Below are 17,861 nucleotides of genomic sequence, written 5' to 3'. Positions count from 1 at the left end.
TTAGCCATTAACATACAGCATAGACTAGTCTACTTTCTCATAATCCTGTAACTTCAGAGCTAACATTTTCATAGTTACTACTTATTAAGTTTGCTTTTAAACTATGCAATTGGCCTTCCAGCAATGTTATTAAATGATATCATGACTCTGCCAGAACGAGCCTGCCTGTATTTATAGCTGTTCCCAATAGCCAAGGCACTTTTTAGTCTCCTTGTCTTGGGCGGGTGTCTGCTTTCCCTTTGCTTTTTAAAAGCATTTCAATTGAATTTCCTAAGTTCTTCCCCACCGTACATATGTGCCAGCAGGTCCCTGATTTTCTATTTCCAGAACGGGGACTCGGGTAGTGCATTTCAGAAAGAAGAGTGACACAGCTCCAGACACATATGCTTTCCCTGGTCTCCGTGTGCCGTTGATGGGAAGAGCATTGACGTTCCCGTCGTACTCCGTCAGCGTCATTTCTGCTTTGTGTCGGAGCGGGATGTGCTGCTCCGGTGGGATGAGCCAAGGAGGAGGAGCGGGGGAGTGTTTTGCTGGGCCCCGAGCAGCACCCCTCATGTGTACTCCCTGGGTGTCCCTGGGTGCCTGTCCTCTCTTATTTTTCTGTCTGTAAACTGGAAATGAAGCAGTTCATCATCCATCGCGTGAGGATTAACAAGTAGTTTGCAGTGCTTGCAGCACACAGAACACCGGGTAAAAGCTACATCTTGGAGCCTGAGGGGCCTTACCCAGCACCTCTGAGGTTGGTGGGACTTGAAGCGGATTTACCACCCCCTGGAAGAAGAAGATGGCCCATCTGGGGTTGATTTAAAACCAGCCCGGTCTGCAGTTTAACTGTGTCTGTGAGGCTGCTGATGTGAAACCACTCCTCGCCTGAGAGGAGGAAGAGAGAGGAAACAGCGGCTGCCAGATGCTCCCCGCATCCCTGCGGGTGCTGCCCAGCCCCTCCAAGCCCCTTGGCCCTTCAAGAAATGGTGCATCATCTGCTGGGGTGGGACCAAATTGTGGGTTGGGTGGACAATATTGCATGGGAAAGAGCAATCAAATATACCATTTCTTCCATGCTCTGGTGACAGAATTTGCCAGCTGAGAATCCCTGGGCATCAGGGGATCAGCAGTGGGGAAAATAATACATTGGGGATTGTAGTGGGGTGTCACTCTGTCTTGCTGTGGGACGGACACCCAGGCGATGTTGTACAGAAATGGGTGTACTGGGGGTGGAGAATCCTGGGCTGATTGATAAACATGATGCAAACAGCAGAGAGTTTGGAAAATGTGCCAGTTAGAGATTTTCAGTGATATAATCACAGGATATCTTAAAACTTTGATTCTTAACAAGCCTAATCAAAGGGAAGTTACTGAACCTCAGATACAAAGTGAGACCCCATGCTGTAACAACACGAGTGCTAATCTCAGAGGCTTTAATAGACTACAAGAGCAAAAAATGCTCTTGGGACAGCAACAGTAGACACTGCACGAAGCGAGCAAGCAGCAGAGAGAAGCAGGCTCTGGAATCAGCACCTTCTTCTCACAGGCTGGGTGCTGATACAGGAGATGGGAAACACCAGTGGGATCTTCTGCTTCCAACAGCGCTGCTCCCATTGATTTTTAAAGCAGTAAAATTGGCCTTTAGTCAACCACTGCAAAGTTGCATAAAGCATATTTGATGGATTACACCTATCAAAACTTTTAGCGAGAGGAACAGGTACAATTAACAGGCTGCGTACAGGATCTTCTCTCCAATTTTTCCCTTGACATCATCAGTAATTACCTGCACTAAACATGCTGCTGCTGCGCGTGGGCTTGTCAATCAAGAGGCAGCGCAGACCCAGAACATCATAAATTCACTGTCATAAACTTTGCTGCCAGATTGAGGGAGAAGCGCTGTCAGAAGGGTACGTAGCATCCGCAGGGCTTTGTGTCCCTCCCCATGCCCTTGTGGCTGAGGACGAGGAAGGAAATTACCACAGAGCTGTGCCACACGCACCGGCTGAAAATGCCGGTACTTCCAGCTCTCCAGAAGAGCCATCCCACAATTACCTTATGTGAGCCTGGAAGTTCCCTCCGCTGGAGAGATACAAGGTTATTAAGCAAATATGATTAATGAATAAAAGAACCTCTGGCACGCTGGAACGAGGCTCTGAGGCCCACCGGGCTCCGGGAGGATTCGTCAGCTCGTGCTTTGGGAACTGCGTCAGGTTTCTGCAGTAATATGATTAACACGCTGTGTAATGGGCTAAATCCATCCCAAGTGTCCCTCCAGTTAAGCCTCTGCATGGACACCTGGGATGAATTTGGCCCCTTTACAGTGGATACACTTGACAGAGTCGTACTGCGAAGCTGGAAGAAAGGAGGGTACCGAGTTACTGCCTCAGCGAGGGAGGAGGTGGCAGAAAGGATGGAGAGGAGGGATGGATCTGGAAGAGAGCAGAGGGATCCAGAGCAGCCCCTGCCCTTGCTGCTCTCATGGAGCACAGGCAGGGCTGTGGGGTCAGAGCAGATGTGTGCTGAGCCTGTGTGCCTGCTCTGCCGTGTCTGCCATCCCCGTGGCCCGCTGCCACACCGCGGCACCTCCCGGCCAATGCCGTGGGACTTGGCCACGCGTTCATCTGCCGTACAGCGCTGCTGTCCCCGGCTCCAGAAAACACGGCGTTGCCAGACCTCACCGGCTGGAGGAACGGGAAGGATGGCAAGTGCTGCCTTCCTTATCTGCAGGGCCAGATTGCGAGCAGCTGTGGGCAGATAAAGAGCAATGGAGATCGGCTGGAGGAAGGCATTTGCTTCCCCTGCAAAGCAAACTCTCTTTTCCCAGTGTACTCTGGCAGCGGCCGGGCTGCCTTCTGGGCAGGGAATCTTCTCTGCTGCAGGGGTAAGAGCAAGAGGATGGATGATGTAAGAGCAGGAACTTGAGTGACCAATTTAATTTTATTTGCAAACTTCTGCTTTATCTCGCCCTGTCGGGGCTGATGCCACTTCCTACCTCCCCCGGCCCGGGATGGGTGTCCCGTGCCGAAAGGCAGTGTGGTGGGGAGCAGCCCTGCACAAGCTGCACCTCAGCGGCCAGGCTCGGCCCTGGGTTTTGCTCTGGTGTTACAATGTTCCTTCATAGGTAGGCTTCGTCCTGTGGTAGTGTCCTGTACAGCATTAATATGATATTTCTTACCCATTCCAATATACCTTCCATTTCAGGTAAGTTCCATGGTTTTGTGCTGTTTTAATGATTCCCAGCAAGTACCTTTGTTTTCTAGCCTTGGATAGTTTCATGCATGTGTTTGCTCTGGTTCCTTATAGTTTGCTTTAGTCTCATAATTACTGAGTGATCGCAAGGAATCGAGTTGTTTAGAGGAACAGCCTAGAAAGGGATTAATCGCAACCAGACCTCATTAAAATCCCGTTGCCACACCAATTCCCCACACTTACAGAACCTGACCACAGTGTGAAAATTGATATTTATGCTGAGGAGTGTCAATGCGCTGCCTGTGCACCGTTTCCTGATTTACTGTCCTCCGGGGTTTGAACTCTGGGGCTGCAGTGAGACACGCTGCTTGATTTCCAAGCCCCCAAAATGAAATAACTGCCCACCCGGGCCCTTAAGCACCAAGTGTGATCAGCACATTAACGCTGCTAGATTCTGGGGATGATCAGCCTTCAGCTTTAAATTAAGTTGCCTGATTTCTTGCAGTCCGATTCCTGAAAGCTTGTTGAACCGGATGAAAACAGTAGCAGAACATCCAGATTTTGTGATAGGGATTAAAAGTCTGCTGCTGGGCATGATTTAAATTCATTCCTCTTGGCCTGTGGTCTCCCTCGTCCTGCTGGCTAATGGGGGACAGCCTCGGCGCACTGGTGACAGATTTCCTAGGAGGCCAAAACCGCTGAGGGAAGTTTTTCCGGAGGCGAGGCAACTCTCTGGGGTTGCTGGGGACTGGTCTTCTCCTCCCCAAGCAGCACGTCCTGTGGCTGGTTGAAGAGAGCTCCCTCCCCAAGGCCTGGGATGGGTTTCAGAGTTTGCTGAAAATGATAAAAATCTCTCTTAGTTACCAGTATTATGACACAACAAAATAGAAGTTTTTGTGATATTCTCTGCAGTGGAAAAACTCTGCAAAAAAGTGTCTGTTGGCTTTGAAAGTCGCCTGCTCCAATACTCTTAACAGATGGACGGCTGCTGCTGCGATGTGGCTGGTCTGCGCTTGCAACCCTTTAGCTCCCGTGGAGACGTAAATGTTTTGTTAGGAAAGAGCAAGTTCTGCCTGAGATCTTGGCTGTGGCCTCTGGGGCATGGGGAGTGCAGGCAGGAGAGTGGGCTCCCGGTGCCCCACACCTGGCAGGGCACAGCCTGCCCAGCCCTACATGGTACCCAAGGCACCAGTGTGACATTTATACTCTGCAGCTCTCCCATGGGATGCTGCTAAGGCCTGGGTGGAACATCTTGCTGAAAAGGATGCCAAGACACACTCACTGGAGCAAAGGGGCAAAGGGTGCTAAGAATTTTAATGATTCTGGTTCGACCGATAACAGATCTGTTAATGTAGTCTCTGCAACTAGGAAAGACAGGTTTATTTCTGTACCTCCCAGGAGACAGGCTGAAGCTATTATAAAGTTATTAAGCTATTATTATACACAGGTATTAAGGCTGAACGAAGAAGCCGGGTGTTATGAGGGCGTATGAAAGAAAAACCTCAGAGGTGCACAGGAGAAGTTAGGGGAAGCAATGGTGAGGCATTTGTAGTGGGAAGGGACTGGTTTAGCTATGGGACCAACCAAAGCTAGAGAAGATAAATCGTAAGTCACCTTTGAGCTCTTGACAAGGTGCGTAAACCATTTTCTTCTGCCATACAGCTGATTTGTGAGGATTCCTACAGGGAGGTGAGCAAAAGAGCCAGCCCTGTGCTGAGGACATCCTACTCACCAGATCTCTAGATCCTGTTGTGCTCTGTGGTGTGAACAGAGACTAGACGAGCTCTGAAACTCAGGGAAGAGCCCACCTGGGATTGCACTTTATATGGGCCTCTGCAAAAATGATGTTGTAGTCAGCAAAACTTGTGTACTCGGTGTAAGTGAGTGTGCAGCGCCTGTGAGGTCCGAATTCAACCAGGCGGCTGGAGGAGGGAAGCTCCGTGAGAAGGGAGGATGTTAGGTGGACCTGGCACGTGGAGATGATGCCTCAAAACCCAGTGTGGGTAGCATCTTGGATCTACTCAGTGCTTAGAAACTCTAAACACAGTGGGATACAGCAGCTGGATCTTTTTCCAGCAATCTGAGCATCCACCACAGGGAGCAGAGCCAGGGCTGTGACACATGAGCACGAAACGTTAGTCAGAAAGGACAAATGGAATGTGAAAAACCACCAGAAACTCCCAAAGCGGGTCAAATTCCTTGATGCATCTAACAATAGATGTAGGATGGGAAGGGCAGGGTTGGTCTGGTTGCATGCTCTCCTGCACCTCCTGAAATCTGGGCTGCACTGCGGGCCTGACTCCATCATGGTGAAATTCAAAGCAGGTGGCTGAAATTATGGCAACCAGAGGCTCCGGCTGTGCCTCCTCCACCCGGGTCTGCCTGGCATAATATTAGCTTCACGCCTGAGTGAGGAGGACTTAGCTTATTAAACTTGCAAACCTGCCTTGCACTAGCCCTTGGGTATTTAGGACTGCTGGGTCTCTGGGGCAGGATGCTCTAATGCTACTTTTACGCCACGTCTACCGCAACGAGGCCTCCTTAATTGGCTTGTGGTTCCCACCAGCACTGCAAGCAAAGAATAAGCGATGGAGAAAAATCTGCCCGCACCACAGCTACCGTTCGGTTGGTGCATCATTAGTTCACATGTTGTCTCTCTCTCCAGAGACAAACAAGCTGGGTAGCGAAAAGGTCTGCAGGGAGGATGCACAGCAAAATTCAAGCACAAGAAGTGGGGGACACAGGCGGTCCTCACCCACAAGGCATCCCCCTGCCCTGTCTGGTTTCACGCCTCCACCAAGTTCAGAATTTTCAGTAGCATGGGGGGAACTTGCAGTAAAATTTAATGGGTTTTTTTTCTCTTTTATTTTTAAAAAAACAGCCCCCCCTCTTCCCTGCTTTAATCACTTTAAAACTGCCCTGGAGGAGCGAGACTAGGGTAAATAAATGTGGGAACCAGGGGAGTTCTTGAACTGTTAAAGAAATCAATATAAATCACAGAGTAACCTTGCCCTGATATCTTCCTTATCACCTCTGAGGCTCTACCTGCCTTTGTCTAACAACAATCTCAGTTAATTAGATGATTAATCTAATTATCTAATTAGGTGGAATTGCTAATAGCTATTCCACCTAATTAGGCCAGTGGCTGTATCTCAGCAGCAGCGGTTCTCTCTTTCTGGCTAACCCTCCACCTTCTGCCATGCCTGAAACCAGGCTCTGACACAATTCATGGCTCTTTGTTTGCTTTAACCAAAACCACCTGGAAGTGGTTTTACATTTTTACTCAGGCTTTCCTTGAATGAAAGCAAGGTGGCCTGTTGGAAAGTGGAAAAGGAAGGTTTCAGCAGAAGATGAAATTTTCAGCAATGAATGCAGGAAGCTCTTCATTTTTAAAATTCATTCTCCTGGTGTAAGATTAATTTTAGCTCTGAACACAGAAACCTGTTATGAATTGATCCTAGGGAAACATATTGCTCTGAGGCTGGGGAAACAACGTAAGTAGCTTTTTTCCCCCCCTTTATTTGGACAAGTTTAGCTAACTCATGGCTGCCGTCCCACAGTCTCTTCCCCTGCAGAAATGTGGATTGTTCTCTTGCTTCAGCTTTCCTGATCTGACCTACGTGCGACTGCACGAGGGAGCTGGCCAGAATTAAAACCAGCCTAAGGCCGTTGATCCCCCATCAGCAGGGTCCCAGTGCTCATCTCTGCAGACAAGCTGTAGCTGGCAGCACCACGACACTACTTTTGGACTAGTGACGGCAGCACCACTGTCCCCTCAGGAGCTGTAGATGCCTTTGGGGCTGCAAAATTACCATACGGCACTCACAGGTTGTTGTTGGTTTTTTTTCCCCTTAATGCCTAAATTGGATTTAAGGACATTTTTGTACATTCCAAAACAAATTGGCAGCTGTCTGCAAAACAGGCAGCCAGACTTGGCCCTGAGAAAAGATCAATGTGCTCATGCTTTGCACCCAGAGCTCTGTTTTCTCGGGATCCCACCTTACCCACCAGCCTAAGCACAAGAAAAGCCATTCAACATCTGAGCAGTCCAGAATTTAGACTCTTCCAGTCCTAGGCGTGTTCAATGGCTCACGCCATTGCTTTCCGTTGCTGGTGAACCTCACTGGAGCCCTACCAATGTCTACAACCGTGGCAGGCACCACTTGGTGTGGTGCTCAGGGAAGGAGGCATTGGGGTCAGAAATCAGCGCTGTGTGTCAGAGTCCACAGGAACCCTGGCTGGAGCCTGGATGAGGTAAAATGGCCAGGTAGGTTCTGCAAGAGCATTTCTGTGGTAGAGCACTTCTCCCTCCTGGAAATGCCTCCTTCCCATCGTGCTCTCAGGTTAATCTGCTGCAATAGCATCCAGACCTGTGATCTGGTTCTGGGAAGAGAGTCCTGCTCCTGCCTACATCCTCTTGCATGACTGGGATGATGGGCAACAGATGAATCCATGGCTTTTCATTTTGCTTTCTCTGTGTTTTGTTTTGCTTTTATATATATATCTATATATATAAAAAAATCTGAAGCACCATAAAATGTCTCCTTGGGGTAGTTTGATTTTTCTTTAAAAACAAAAAGTAGTTATATATTATATATATTTTTTTTGAACTGCTTGGAGCAAAGTTGTCTCAGCATTCTCATTTTGAAACTCCCATATTGAGGTGTTTATTACAGCATCGTGAAAATTCACATTGAGTTGAAACTTGGCAAATGTTTTTTGGCTTGAAGCAAGTTTTCTTTTGAAGGAGTTTACTATTAAGTGTTTTAAGCATTTTTTTTTTTCCTTTCTCTCTATTTTTCTTTTTGAAAAACAACACCTTCCAGAACTGGGTTCAGAAGCAGCAGGCCAGCTCTGCAGCAAGTGTGAAAGCTGTGAGTCAAGCACAGAGCTGCAGCCATTCATGCTTTTTTCTGACATCTGTTGAGGGAATGGGAGGAAAGGAATTCAGCTGTACTCTATGAGAAAAGAGGCTTTTTTGTTGTTCTTTTGGTGAGTCCTGAGTAGCTGCACTCCCACCAGATGCCGGTGATCCTAATGCCAGCTGCACAGAGCACAGCATCTCTGATTGCCTGGAGCTGGTCCCTTCACATGCCCCAGAGCAAGCCAGATTTGGTGTACCTCTAAGAAAATTGAGTGTGCAGCAGGCTTGTTGCTGTTCTATGACTTAGATGTGTATTGAACAACATCCCTGGCAGGGGCTGGGATCATGTTGTTACAGTTCCACTGGAGTAAATGCAGTTACTGCTGATCTGGTTTGTGCTATGGCCTCAATATCGATGACACAGTCTGTACTTGTTTTATACTCACATACTTTTCTTCTTTTTCAGGTGTGCAGACCCATCTTTTTCAGTGTGAGGATGTGTGAGTAAATAACTAGGTTTATATAACCTGTGCTGGCAAGCGGCATGTCCCATGGAACCAGGAGCAGGAGTCACCTACGTGGTCCTCTGCTGGGCAGCAAACCTTGCTTCATCCCTGCCCTGCATCTTTTTTTTCCACTTCCAGTATCTAGCAGCAGCCAGAAGTGGAAGTACCAAAATCTCGAGAGTTGAGCCTGCTTTCTCTGGCTCTGTCTCGCAGACTCAGGATGTTTGAAGAGGTCTGATAATCACCCTTACCTTTGCTTATTTATCAGCTTAGTCTCCACCTGAGGGGGTTCGCAGTGCCCTACCTGAGATGGTTCTGCTCACAAAACCGTGCTGGCTGGCTGCCACAGCAGTGCTCACTAGAATATGAAAAAATAGCATTGGTACTTCTGGTCCAGTTCTTCTGGTGCTTTTTCTATTTTTGTTCCCCTGTTGAAGTTTGCCACAACAGAATTGTGCTTATGCTGTGAAGATACCAACCTATTACCACCATTTTGTATCACAGATATGATATTTTCACTGCAATATTTAAGATATACACTGCTGGAATACCTGCATTTGGATAATTGTGAATTTGGCTTTATCCGTACTGGGGCTTATCAGCCCCTTCCACAAAGCATGAGTTACTTAGGTGATTGAATTGCAATGTTGACTTCCTCTTTCCTCCCCTCATCCTAAATTTTTGTTGGTATTTTATTAGATATTAATTTTTGACAGTGTGCTCCCATGTATCATTGCTATGCAGATGTTACACAGATCTATTCACCATTTTCCGCTTGCCGTAGTTCGTTAGTCTATTCAGCAACTTTGTGTCTTTCCTCGTCACAGACTTAGTTCTACAGACTGCATGGAGCTAGAAGATCAAGGTGTTTTTTCTTGGTTGCCAGCATCTAGCACAAAGGAGGAGGCAGATTTGGAGATGCTGCTTGTTTCTATGGATGATAATCAATAAGACCCATTAGGGAGACAACTACATACATCACTAAACTTTGACCTCTGCTCTCCAGAGCAGTCCCAAGATGCCTATTCATATGCTGGTGACATCCAGATTGTGCTATTGCAAAAGCCTCTTTGCTTGGGAAGGGATTACAGATTTAAATTGCACAGCCTTTGCTATCTGTAGAATACAGCATGCGGGATGCTGTGCTAGAGCCTCTAGTTTTTGTTGGCTTTCTTTTCTACTCAGCCAAGTTTTATATTTAATGCTGTTGCACATAGAGTTTTTTATGCCTCTACCTTTTCAGGCTGTTTTCTACTCCTGTCTGTCTGGCATTTTAAGGGTTTGCAGACCCTGCAGATTCTTGGCACTGGCTGTTGCTTGCATATTGCTCCTCATCTTTCAGATCCTTTTTCTACTACATCTCTCTTCAGCAGGCTGTTTCTGATAGAAAGTTTTTGGCTTGCTGTTTGAAGTTCCTGATAGTCGGCATTTGATCACTTGCTAATTCAGTTCTAAAACTATTTTCCAAAGAACCCATGAAAGACTATCTATAAATAGATTATATTAAAAAAAAAAAAAAGAAAGAAAACTTAAAAAAGACCCTTATTTTGCTGAATAGAGGAAGTTTTAAATTTTCTGGAAGGAAAAATACACATACCAAATTTAGAAGCGAATCGGAAATCCCTGGGTATTTGAGAAATCCATTTCTAGGCACAAAAGCTGGATGAAGAGTTTTCTTCTCCCTGTACCTCTCCCTTTCCCTTGAGAGAGCATCTACTGAAATCTGTTGGCTGGAAACAAGTCAGATGAGATTATTTGGTGTGGGTGGGTGAGGAGGGAGAGACAGGACTCTGATGACAACAGTAGGGTCTGACTTCAGCAGGATCACAGAGGCAGGAGGGACCGTGTGAGCTGCTTTGCTGCGAGATTCCTTCTGTAAGTGATCAAGGTCCATCTTTACATTGAGTGCCTTTGCTCCTCCTGTTGCAAGGCTGTTTCTGTTCCTTGCTCCTCTGAAGGTTAGAAACAGATGTCTAGTTTCCAGCCTACATGTCCAGCATAGATCAGTTGTGCTCTTCTTTTTTTGTCTGCTAGCTCTTTTATTGCTGCAATGTGCTGCCTCCTTCCCCAGTGTATTTTTTAAAGAGTGGTCATATCTCCTCCCAGCCTTTGTTTCCCCAGGCTGAGCAAGTTGAGTTTGTAGAGACTTCTCTGATAAGCTTCCCATTCGTCTGACCATACTAGAAACTCTTTTCCATGCTTGTCCCAGCTTGAATGTCGTTTTTTTCTTCAACTGGAGAATTGTCTGAAGAATGGTAACTCCCACAGGATCTTGCCTGTGCACTGTACAGTGCTATTAATATGTTTCCCTGTCTCTATTCAGTGGTACTTCTTCTGATACCCTCTGCTTGTCACTGGCCTTTCCAGGAGCTAAGTCACACCAGCGGCACACAAACACCTAAGACAGGTCTTCTCCCTCCCATGCACCAAACCAACAAGCTTTAAGTCAGAAAGTTTTATTGCGAGCACCCAGCTGCCTGTCAGTAACAGTATTTCATCGCATTGACACTTTGCTCTCAGTTATTCTCCTCTCCCAGTGTGATGTTCTGCTTCTCATCTTCAGCTTATTAGCACAATCTCCCCTTTTCCTAATGGGGTCACTAAGGAAAATATCAAGTAATGTTCATCACAAGGCAGTTTTTTGAGGAGCTCTACCAACAATCTTCCTCCATCCCCATGGTTCTGCTTGCTTCATCCCTTACCTACTTTGCCACACCTGTGCTCCCAGTGCAGCTAAAAACATCCCATCTGACCATGTATCTGAGTTTTTACCAAAATCTGGAAAATGGAATACTGTGTGGTAATTCTTCCTTATCATTTGTTTCTCTCCCATAATTATCAGTAAAGTCTCTGAGTGTCCCTGTATTAATCCAAGATGCTTGTTAATTCAGTGTGTTTTGCTGGAGCATGCATAAATGTCTGTGGTGCACCAGGGCCATCCATCAGCCAGTCCTGTGTTTACACAATCACTAGCACAACGTTTCTCCCCAAAAGCTTACAAACTCAGCCTGGGCTACCTTTTCAAAGACACTGTCAAGTGCTTAGTGAGACTTCCAAGAGTAGTTTCCTCCTGACTTCTCCCTGGCATTGGTACCTGAAGCCAATGACAGTTAATGCTGTGCTTTGAAAGCAAGAGAGGGTGCGGTTAGTTGACCACTGCTGTCTCCGGCCAACGCATGCTTTCTGGTTTGGTATTTTGTTTTGTGGTGAAGACTTCCAGGCTTCTGAGCATAGGCTCCTGCTTCCCTTGCCAAGGGTGCTCTGACGGTATGGCAAACATTACGATACTTTGTGTGAAGCCCGCCAGCTTTCACACAGCCTCTTTTTCTTCCGCCCCTTGATACCTTCTCCTCATCCTGGAAGCCTGGGGAGGCCAAACACATTTAATTCCCTTCAGCAGGACACAGAGAAATGAATGCTGGCTGTTAAGGTGCTTTAGTGTAGCTGATTCACCATTTCTACCCTCAATTGCTAATTTCCCCTTCACCCCCTTCTACTAAAAGGTGCTAATCATGTGGTGATATGCAGCTTCCCTGCCCCAAAGAGCAGCAGCATCACTTCTGATCCTCTTAGCTCTGGCTAGACTGAGACACCTGTATCCTGAGATTGATTTCAGTTTCTGTGTAACAAATTCCTTATTAAATCCACAGAAAAGTCATTTACTAGTGGTTAGACTTCAGGCTGTTCAGGACAGCAGTCACTTCTGAGAAGTTATGCACATCTGATGCAAAATTACAAAAATGTGTATTTACCACAGTGACCAACGGGGCTGAGAAGCTCAAGTTAATATTTATATTTGGCATTGAACCCTATGCACAAATACTGACTTTGGCTGCGTGCAGAGCGTTCCGGTTTGTTTTTAAATCTGTTTATACCAATGGTCCAGGTGCAGGGAATTATCCCTGCACCCTCAGCACCCCAGGTTTTGGAGGTCTCACTGTGCTGAAGAGGCTACTAACAGAGTGCTTATCTTGGGGGTGTATCACTGAGCATCCCTGGCCAGCTGCTCTGTGGAGGGTACGGAGCGGACCGTGGGTTTGGACTGTCGCCTGTTTTCAGGGCTGAATCAAGGAAGGAGGAGCAGCTGCGATGCTGCTGGGGTGAGGGACGGTTCGGGGGATGGGGAGGCCGAGCTGGTGCAGAGGGGTAACGATGCTCCATCTGTCTCATCACAGCATCTCTGTACCTGACATGAAGGATGTACTGACGCAAAGTCAAATCTTTGCTGGGCAAAGCCATTTGTGTGTGAGCTCCCAGCATAGCTGCGGCAGCCAGGTTGGCCTGGGAGGTTTGTGTCCTGCTCTCCCAGCTGCTGTGAGCATGCCTGCCCTGGTGCTGTGTCTCTTGTCATGCCCTGGAAGCATCTGCAGACAGTGTCTCTTCACAAGGTTTTTGTTGTTAAAAATACATATGGTGGGGGAAGGGGAGAGGCGGAAAGAAGTGGGTTAACAGGATGCTCTTGAAGTTGAGAGTGCTCTCAAGCAAGCAGTTGCACACAGTTGGCATTGATGAGAAAGTGGCATCTTCTGGAGGCAATGGTGGGAATTTCTTCAGGTGGATTTACCACCAGCTGGGCAGCAGTGTGGAGTCCAAAACATTTAGCTGGAATGAGTTTGGTTTGAAAACTTGTGCCATCGATTCATGTGTGAGCCTAGAAATTTGCTCTGCTCGCTTTCCAGATCCAGACTGCTGGGGTTGATGAGAAGTGCTCAATGACTTACCCAAGGCTGTCTTGTGAGCACATGAGAGCCCAAACTCCATTAAAAATCCCCAAATGCTCAGTGGGGTGCACTGCCCATGCCACCTTGGTGAATTTTGAGGCCGGCAGGATAACTCACCGTGCTAACACCAGGGTGTGAAAGAAATACGCCACTAAGGCAGTCGTCATTTACTTTGGCTGTATTTTCAGCCCTGATTTCTGTCAGCGGTTCCTGTCTTGGTGCATTGGTCTCTGGAGGGGTCAACAAAGTAGTGCTGCCCATCCCAAAAGCTCTGGCTGGATCAACACGTGAGCCCATCACCATCCACGGTGCTCCTTCAGGAACCGTCTTTGAAGGTAAAGACACCCAACCAGGGCTTGAGGGGTGTTTAACAAACAGGGAACGACCACCTCCTGTTGCATGTACCTGACTGAATGAAGTCACACTATGCTTGGGTTGCCAAGCTTTGAACATGTGACTTTGAAAGCGTTATTTGCTGAGGAAGGAAGGTTTCCAGGGAAATTGATAATAAAGGATGTAGTAGGTTTTTGGAAAGAAAACAACTTTTGCTATGAAAACAGCAACCCTGGAACTTTTTTAAGGAGATAAATTACTTTCTAAAAATGGGCCATAGCTCCTTGGTGTTTCCACAATAACTTACTCTGCCTGTGGTGGCTGTCACTCTGCTTAACGCAGCAATGGGGAGCTAAGGGGAGCAGCTGTGGCAGAAAACAGGAGTCAGACCATGCGTAGATCTCCTCCCGAGTCAAAATGTCAGCGCTTACTGTCTTTCTGTGCTTCTTCTCAGATTCTCTGCTGACCTTGTCCCCAAACAAGGTGTTCTTCTTGTCCCCATAAGCATCATTGCCATGAAGTTCTGGTAGCAACTGCACACCAGGACTCTGCACTTACCAGACCCCATGAGCACTGCTGAGTTACTGTTCCCACACAGATTCCCGAAGCAAATGATACTGCTGTAATCTAAAAGAGCAAAAATGTTTGGAAAACAGCAGATGCAATGGGAAAATGACACTTCCTACATGTGATAATTGCGCAACCTTAACTCTGCCCTTGGAGTATGTCTGCTTCTTGCTGTATTGTTTGGGAACTTGCGTGGCGTAGAAAAAAGTCATTGGAAGTCTTCATTTGTGCAAATAATGGTTAAAGCGGTTGGTGGAGGTGCCAGCAAGGGTTAAATTACCTGTGTGGGGATGGGGGGGCTGGTAGGGTAAGTGGATTACATGCAGCTATTAAATATGGGGAGGTGACTCTGTCAGCATGATTTAACTGTTAAAATGGGTATCGGTGGAGGGGAAAAAACCTCTGTGGCTTGTGAGTCCAGATCACTTTAAAGTGCAGGACATGGTTATGCTTGCCTCCTGCCATGGTAGGAGTGTATCCTGCCATAAGCCACTTACGTTTGTTTGCTTTTTAGGTAACAATTTTCTTTATTTTTTCCTTGTATTCACCCATAGGTTAACTGTGTTCAGACTCTCTTCACCCTCGCCCTGCACCCCCGCTCTTGGGCACAGCCCACAGACGTCCCTCCTGTCTGCACTGTTTCTTGCCCTGGGATGAAGTTTGCTCTTTGCTGGCGGGAGCTATTAGCTTGGCTTAGTCGCCACTGAGAAAGTGGGCAAGCACGGTGAAAAGATGTCTGTCCTGCAAGGCTCGTGCAGCTAGGAGCGGCTGAACCAACTTTCGTCCTTGCTCACGGCTCGATGCCCCGTCCTCCCTCAGCTGTCCATTGCCCCCATCTCCTCCTGCAGCCGCTGCTGAGGAACCGGCCCCGCGTGAAAAGCAGCTCAGCAAAGAGGGCAAGGGCTTGTGCTCGGCACATCGCTGTCCAGCCCGACACGCCAGGCCTCAGCGGGCAGGGGCAAAACTCGGGGCCAGACTGCCACTTTTTGGGAAATGCCACTTTTCGCCACCTCGGGAGTTTTGCAGAACCACAGCTGGTGCTTTCCGTGGAGTCGACAGATTGTTGAGGGATTGACGGGCACGTTTCTGGAAGACTACGGCAGCGCTGTCGAAATGCCTTCGGCTCTGTACGAGCTTGTGACCTGACCCAAAGCCGAGAGGAAATTCATAAAGGTGGCGGTTGAGGTGCTCGTGAAGGCGCCGGGGCCCGTGCCCGAGGACAGGGCACGGAGCGGGAGTTTGCCCCCGGCTGCCTAGCCCTACCCGGTAACTTCCAGCGCAGCCGCCGGCGGGGCGAGGCAGGGCTCGGCCGCCCTTCCCCTCACGGAGGGCACCGCATCCCCCGGGCCCGCCGGTACCTGCTGCCCCTCCCGCCGCCCGCTCCCGCCCCGCGGGCAGGACGGGGCCGCGCGGCCGCGCTCTCCCCCCAGGGGCTGCCGCCCGCAGCAGGCCGGCCTCAGCCCCGCTGCCCCGGCGACGGGCAGGCGACGAGCCCTCTGAGGGGGAAGGGACGGGAAAGGAAGGGGCCACCCGCCGCCGCCGGCGGAGAGGAGCCAGCCCGCCCGCCGCGGCTGGATCCCGGTGCGGGGGGGGGGGGGGGGGGGGGGGCAGCGCCCGCGGCGCTGAGGGGAGGGAAGGAGGGCGGGAGGCGGCCCGAAGGGGCTCCCGGCCGCGGGTGGGGGGGGAGGTGGGACCCGCCGGGGAGGCGGCGCGGCGCGGGGGGCGCTCCCCGCTTCTCCTCCTCGCCAGGGCTGGCGGCGGGGCCGCCTCCATTGGCCGCGGCGCGGCGGCGAGCTCCGCCCGCCGGAGCGGCGCGGGGAGGGAGGAGAAGGAGGGAGGGCGCCGGGCTGCGCTGCGCTGCTAGTCTGGAGCGGAGCCTGGCAGCGGCAGGAGCGGGGGTGAGGAGCAGCCGGAGCCTGCTGGACGGAGGCAGCCCCGTCCCCCTCCCCTCCCCCTCGCCTCTTTCTTTGTGCGCAGGGCAGGGGCGGCCCCGATCCATGGTCATGGGCGACAAGAAGAGCCCGACCAGGTGAGCGGGGGGCGCAGGGGGGTGGGGGGGGGTGGGGGGGAAGAGGCACCTAAGATGGAGGGAGCCCGGCGGGGGCCGCCCCTGCCTGCCCCGGCGGCGGGCCCGGCTCGGCTGCTGGCGCGGCGGGAGGGGATGGCGGTGGGTAGGCCCCTGGCTGGTAGTTGCGTGCGTGTGCTCCGCCGCGGGGGAAGGGGGGGCGGCGGCGGCGGCGAGGGGCTCCTAAGATGGAGGGAGAGTGCGGGGAGGGGGGCGGCGTGCCCGCGCCGCCCCGCCAGGTACGCGGGGGGCCGGGGCGGGGGGGCTGCGGGCGGGGAGGGAGGGAGGGAGGCTCCTAAGATGGAGGGAGCGTGGAAGGGCAGCAGCAGCGGGAGGAGGAGGAGGAGGAGTGCCGGTGTCTCCCTGCCTGCCGCCGGTGCCAGGGCTGGTCTGGTGTGAGAGCAGCCATGGCGGCTCCGCTCGCTCGCCCTCCCGCTCCGCGCACTCGCTGCTCCCAGACAAAGGGAGGTTTAACAAGGTGGAGGAGGGAACGCGCCTCCCAGCCTTCAAACTCTCCCACCCTCCCTCCGACCCTCCCTCCGAGGGACGGGGAGGGGGGGGGGGGGGGCGGCTCCCGCCGCGGTGCGGGGGGCGCCGGGGGACGCGGCTGGCCCGGCCCGGCTGGGTTCGGCCCGGCCCGGCCCGGCTGGGCCCTCCCGCGGTGCGGGGCCGGGGGCGGAGCGGCCGCACCTCTCCGGGCACCGGCCCCGGTAGGTGTTTGTCGGCCGTTCCCGGGCGCGGGGGGGCGGGGGGGAGAGCGGCGGTGAGAGCAGGCGCTGGGTTTCGGGGCTCTGTAACATGGTTTCTCATGTGTGTGTTTTCTTTCTCTCCTCCTCCTCTCCCTCCTCCTCCCGCCGCCTCTCTCCTCCTCCCCAAACACACACGTACACACACACGCTTCCCCTCTCCCTCCCCCTCCTCAAGGCCGAAGAGGCAAGCCAAACCTGCAGCCGACGAAGGCTTTTGGGATTGTAGCGTGTGCACCTTCAGGAACAGCGCCGAAGCCTTCAAATGCAGCATCTGCGATGTCAGGAAAGGCACCTCCACAAGGTACGTCCGCACCTTTCGACGCGGCTTTCGCTCGACGCTGGGCTGCGCCGACTTGTTGATTTTTTTTTTTTTTTTTTTTTTTTTTTTGCTGTTGCCTGGATATCGGCTGGTTGCATCCCCCCTTCCCCCGGTGCAGTCCCTTCTGTCCCCGTTCAAAAGCCTGTGGATTTTAAAAATTCTCTTTCAAGCATTTAATTGGAGCTGGAAGACGTGTTTCGTGGATGTGGCAGCGACCTGAATCTTTTTGTTGTTCTGTGCTTTTTTGTCACTGATGTACAGAGGACCTCTTGGAGATCTGCAGCCAGCCAGGAACGTTCAGTCTGTGGTTTGGGGCAGACAGTTTTCTGTGGTTTGGGTGGAGATTTACCTGTATCTTCTAGAGGAGTAGAAATGATTGAGGATTAGGGAGTGAGAAAGGAAACGGCTGAAACTAAAGATGCCAGGAGAACAACAACTCCCTTCCTGAGATGTTGATCTCTCGGTGTCTGTTGTCATCCGAAAGGAATCGGCTTTGTGCTCAGTGTGGGAATGGTGCGGATTTCTGAAAGCTTTAGCTGTCAGGTCTCTCTGATTGCCTTGTG

At 50.6% G+C, this 17,861-nt stretch overlaps 1 protein-coding gene across 1 annotated transcript in view; it reads left to right on the top strand.

The window, feature by feature from the left end:
* Positions 1-15,998: 15,998 nt before the first annotated feature.
* Positions 15,999-17,861, top strand: part of RYBP (RING1 and YY1 binding protein) — a 46,780-nt gene continuing 44,917 nt past the window's right edge. The window contains exons 1-2 of the mRNA XM_074879157.1: positions 15,999-16,194; positions 17,155-17,280. Coding sequence (XP_074735258.1) covers positions 16,163-16,194; positions 17,155-17,280 — 158 coding nt within the window. The 5' untranslated portion in view covers positions 15,999-16,162. The remainder of the gene's footprint in view (positions 16,195-17,154; positions 17,281-17,861) is intronic.

The sequence above is a fragment of the Strix uralensis genome, chromosome 10, assembly GCF_047716275.1.
Source record: "Strix uralensis isolate ZFMK-TIS-50842 chromosome 10, bStrUra1, whole genome shotgun sequence".
Taxonomy (NCBI): domain Eukaryota; kingdom Metazoa; phylum Chordata; class Aves; order Strigiformes; family Strigidae; genus Strix; species Strix uralensis.
This window is presented reverse-complemented; position numbering and strand designations above follow the sequence as displayed.